Source organism: Molothrus aeneus, chromosome Z (assembly GCF_037042795.1).
Source record: "Molothrus aeneus isolate 106 chromosome Z, BPBGC_Maene_1.0, whole genome shotgun sequence".
NCBI classification, from domain to species: Eukaryota; Metazoa; Chordata; class Aves; order Passeriformes; family Icteridae; genus Molothrus; species Molothrus aeneus.
In genome coordinates, this window is record NC_089680.1 from 21,127,222 (window position 1) to 21,132,532 (window position 5,311).

At 36.5% G+C, this 5,311-nt stretch overlaps 1 protein-coding gene across 1 annotated transcript; it reads right to left on the bottom strand.

Moving 5' to 3' along the window:
- Nucleotides 1-696: 696 nt before the first annotated feature.
- Nucleotides 697-2,979, bottom strand: GCNT1 (glucosaminyl (N-acetyl) transferase 1). Its single transcript, XM_066569388.1, has one exon. The coding sequence runs from the start codon at nucleotides 2,886-2,888 to the stop codon at nucleotides 1,608-1,610; it is 1,281 nt and encodes a 426-aa protein (XP_066425485.1). The 5' UTR covers nucleotides 2,889-2,979; the 3' UTR covers nucleotides 697-1,607.
- Between the last annotated feature and the right edge of the window lie 2,332 nt (nucleotides 2,980-5,311).

The window sequence follows — 5,311 nt, forward strand, 5'->3', positions numbered from 1 at the left end:
CTTGTAGAAAAGTCAGAGGGTGGGGAAGATGGCGTATTTCCCTCAACTGCCTTGCTCACAGGCTTTAATTACCTGTTAATATGAAAGTCTCTGAAGACTCCCAGAACAGCTTTCAGGTGGTTCTGAAGGCAGAGGTTGGCAAAAACAGGCTCCATTTCAGATAAAACTGCTTGCCTCCCTATCTGTTTGCATGATCAACAGCAAGCAGTCCCTTATGTTAATGTGTAAGTAAGAGAAACTTCAGAACAAACTGCCTTTGTAAGAAACACATGCTGCAATTACAGCAACAGTTCACAAATAAAAAAATTTAGTCTGTTTTGCCATTTGCTAATACTTGTAATGAATTCCACTGCCATCTCAGGAATGAGAGAGCTGGCAGTAACTATGCATGGCAAACCTGAATTGATACAGAAGGAAAAAATATTATCCCTCACAGTATCCTCTTCTTTTATCCCCAAGCTTCTGTGCCGCACTGCAGCAGCTAAACTAAGCAATGGCCTAATTGGAGTTAAAATTCAGATGAACAAGCTAAACCTAAAGAAGCACAGACACATGAACAAATGACCATATGGAGGTAAGGTAGGGCTTATCTTTGGTCATGTATGGAAAACTATAGCAAAAATATCTTTGGCCTTCATCATTGGGAATTATTTGTGGTATTTTCAGAGGGGACTTCAATTGTAGGAGGAGACAATGTCATTTAAAAAAATAATTTTATTTTTTCCGTACTTAGTATTAAAATAATCTGGAATGCAAGTTGAGCTTGACAGAAAGCAGAAACCAGCAGTTCCATCAGTAATATTTAGACACTACTGCAGTTCTTTAAGTTTTGAGAAATTTCATCAATTTTGGATACAAAAGCAAAACTCCCCATACAGTAAGAAATGTAAAATTACAAGTCTAATCTCATCAGGCACAAAACTGAAGTTTCCCTGAGAAGATGTAATTACAAACTAGTGTATAAACTTCATATCACAATATCAGGGTGCTTTAAGAATACAAAAGATTTGAATTCTTTGATACTCCATGCTGAAGACAAAATTTTCAGGAGGATTAAGAATTACATGTAACAGAACTGCAGCAAACAGATCTAAGTAAAATGATAACAGCTGGCTTTGCATATCCCCTTTTGCATAGCTTTTAGATAACTTCTAATGTTATATTCCTGAGATATTTTAGTATTCAGTATGAAGTGCAGTCCAGCTGCTTTGTACCCCACCCCTTCATCTTTCTCTTCCAGTTAGCATTCATTACATTCATGGAAAAAAAAATTTGAGAATAACCATGAACAACATGCATTTTCTATGCCTTAAAACAGTTTAGCCAAAGAAAGACCATTAATTATACCTTCTAGATAATAAATATTCCAAATAGTTGGCTTTCTTGCTGATTTTGTACCTAAAGCTCCAAACTTCAGTGTGCCACAAGGCATACTCAAGACATGTTTTCTCCCTCTCGTCCATGGACAAGGCAGGGCATGAGCAGCACTAGACCAACATGGTGAGAGTCCTTATACCCATTATCAGCATCACCACAACTGCTGTAAAACGTTAAAGTATGTAGCAGTAGAGTATCTGTACTTATGTTTCCCAACAGAAGCACACAACTCAGTTCTTTTGCAGATACAGGGCTTTGTGTCGCAAATACTCTTCCAAGCATTTCACTGCAAAAGGGTCGACATCAGTGTCAAACTTATTAGCAAATAAGTGGTGGTTCCGTAGCATCCAGTTCAAGTCTCCTACTCCAAAAACACACACAGAGCGAATGTGAACTCCACTGCATGGTGGGTAGGGTGCACCTTTGGACACATCACCTTCAAAGTACTGCCACTTGACAAACCTGGCCAGGGCATTCATGTCAGAAACGTCGTACTTGTCACTGGAAGAGAACGCGCCTGGGACTTCAGGGATTCTCTGAATTGTTGCCCACAGGTACTCATCTGGGCTGTAAGTATCTTTTGCCCACTCAATGAACTTAAGTATTTTGCTGTTTTCTAGTACATATTCTACAAAGCTCCTGCTAACTACAAAATAGGCACTGCCAGAAAAAACTGGAGTACTGAGAGGTGGTAGTTGTTTGTCTATGCCTGTGTTCTTTATTTTACCATCAATAATCTCATGGTGTTTCTTCCACCTTACTTCTTTATAAACAGGCATTTTTTCTGTTTCCAAGCTGTTTTCACCCTTAAGGGCTTTTAATTTCTCTACTATTTCCTTGTTGGTCTTTATAGGAAAGTCCATACCACATAGGTTTATTAGGTATTTCCAGTTTGAACTTCTTCTATGGAGATCTTTCATGCAGTTAATGTCTGCCTGCACTCTGCTCCACGAAGCATATACCACACTCTCTAACTGGCTGGAAATAAAGACATTATCAAAACATGAGACTATTCCCTTCACAGCAGCAAAAAAGGATTCTGGAGACTTTTTGTCTACATGAATGCAGTAAAAATTCTGTGGAGCATAGATTGATCTTAGAAGTCTATCAAGCATCTCAATTTTGTGATAAACCACTATTGAGTAAGCAATTGGAAATTCTGCTTCTTCGTTACTGAGAGGTTCCATAATGTATTTCCTAGTCTTGGTGAAGGAGGCACAGTCTGCAGTCATGTTAATATAATCATCTGTTGTTAGTCTGGGGCGCTTCTTAAATGACACTGATAATGCCTCAAGCTGTACCTTTTGTATTTCTTCTATATCCCCCTCAATAATCTTGGTGCAGTTAACATCGCTAATAGGATCTTCTTTTGTTAGCTCCAGATGTCTCCGGTTTAGGAAGTCTTCTTTCTGGTTAACTTTCAAAACTGAAATTATTACTAAAATGAGAGTTAGACCCAAGAAAAGCCTGAAGCGTGAGTTGTAACAAAACCGTAATTTCCTCTTCAGCATTTCAAATACCAGGTAGCTTTGCAGGGCTAAAAAAAATGTCCTCTTCTCTCTTCATATGAGCTTCAACAGCTTCAGAAAAAAAATTTTGTTTCTCAGGAATTTGGCAAGTTTTTCAGGGAAATGGAAGGAAAAATCCTAAACCAAAATGGAATATGATGGTCATTGTTAGACTAAAAGGTTTCTTAAAAAAATTAGTGATTAATAATTACACTTTTATTTAATGACAGTAGAAAGCTGAATAGTTCAGCCAAAAATATTCTGTTGAAAAATAAAAATTAATGAATAAATTTTTTATAGAAAAACACTGGGAGAAGCATACAGTTTTCATGAAACTTCCACAGTACTAATACTAAAAACTGAAGTTCAGTAAGAAAACAGAGCTGATTCATCTGCATTTAAAACAAAATTGAAGTCAGATACACTACTGAGAAGCAAATATTTCTTCTTAATTCGTGCTTTAGAGCTTGACAAGAATGTTTAATACCCACTTCAGGGTTGACATAGATTTCTTTATCATTAAGACTTACCACTCACTTCCTGGATGGCAGTCATGCTTTAGTTCTCACTGGCAAAGAAGTCCCTGCAGCCTTTTGAGATCTTTATGTGAGACAGTCTCTTCAACATCCTTCATATGAGCTTAGAAATACCACCAAGGAAGAGCTGATGAGAAGGGTGAGGGAAAAAAAGTTACTACAGCAAGGCACCTGAGTTTTCAGAGTTGTGAGAAAAACTGTTACTGAATTGCTGAAATAGGTTTATAAGGTAAAAGGCAATACTTATGACCTGTATCTCAAGCTGATTTGTATCAAGTCACTGCAAGTGCACTAATCTAAGTGCACAGCAGTATTGCATTACCATCATTTAAACACAATTGTTTATAATATTCAGCAATTACTTTTATGTGGAGGCATGCTGCAATGCTGGATTGCAACAAGATTTCTAGCCAATTTTATTTTCTACTTTACTGCACAAGCACTAGATAATTTTTGTTTGTTAGTTCTGTTACTCTTGAAGTACCTTTTTTTCTGTTTCAGTACCATGTGAACAGAATCACTGCAGTTGTGCAGCAGCTACAGCTGTAGCTGTTGAGAAAGCTGCACTCTAGAACTGTATCACAGAACTCTGTCTTTTTTTTCTTTTTTTTTTAAGTACTATCTCATGCAGGTAAAATGATCAAGAACAGGATATCCTTAAATAACTTACACTGCTACTCAGATGCCATTTCTAATCACAAATTCACTGCCTAATAATTTAGTGCAGGTTTAAATTTCAAACCAGCTTCTAATTGCAAAAGCCCACACAGTTTACAGAAAATGTCTTCCAAAATGTAAATCTGTAAGTTTATAAAATATAAAGTACTTGAGAGATACAAGGCTTCTTACACTTTTACTACTTTCAAAAAAAAAGATAGTGCCTCAGAATAACTTTTTTAATAGCTCTAAGAATAACAGCTACTCATAAAAACTGGGAAGAAACTCTGTTTAAGAAAAATAAGTGTATATTGTGTCCACTGCTCTGTTTTGCCATAGGTTGTTCAGTGTTAAGAATTTCCTTTTCCGCCCTATTTTCTTTAAGCTACCCCAGTATCATTTTAATTGCTAAACTGTGGCTCTTAAGATGCTACTTGCAGATCTCAGGTGCATTTAAGAAACTGAGGCATGGCATAACAGAGTTTTTAATCAGTAATGCTGCCCGGGATGCACTACACATTGGTCCACCACTTTGCCCATGACACTGCAAATTGACTGGGGGAAGGAGCAGGTGGGAGGAAGTGTGGAACACTGCACAAGTGTGTAGCACAGCTATGAGAATCAGGAAGTACTATAGTCAAATATTTTGTATTTCAAGCCAACAGCAGGCAGAGACCACAAACTAGACACAAATTTATCACTAACAACATCATATCACATAGTTTTATTTACTCTGAAGTGTACTTAGTTTTCAGAATTACAACTGTAAGTACTCCATCCTGCATTTCTAATTTATTTTAAGGAAGGCAGACATTTGTTCAAAGAGTATTTTTCATGTACAGTGAAATAAAATTGGAAGAAAATTTAAAACTTAAAACTTAAGGGAAGTAGCCCAGTAAGCTAGCATGCAATTACAGCAGAAAGCACAGAGAGGGAAATTTTAACAATGAGGTCTTACACTTTTAATTTTAAAAAAAATTTAAAGGAAAATTCCAGAATTCTCTTTCAATTTGCACTGTGACATTGAACCCAACAACATAATTTAGAACATGTTTTAATATGCTTTGTAACTTATCACACACTTTTGTACTTGATGTCCTGATTTTTTTCACTAGTAAATCTAATCCTCCAAAAATAATATTCATTGCATATTAAATTAACGGAGGAAGGAGACTAAATATGTGATAGTGTCCATTGGGTATATAGATTCATAGGATGAAGCATGTGATACTG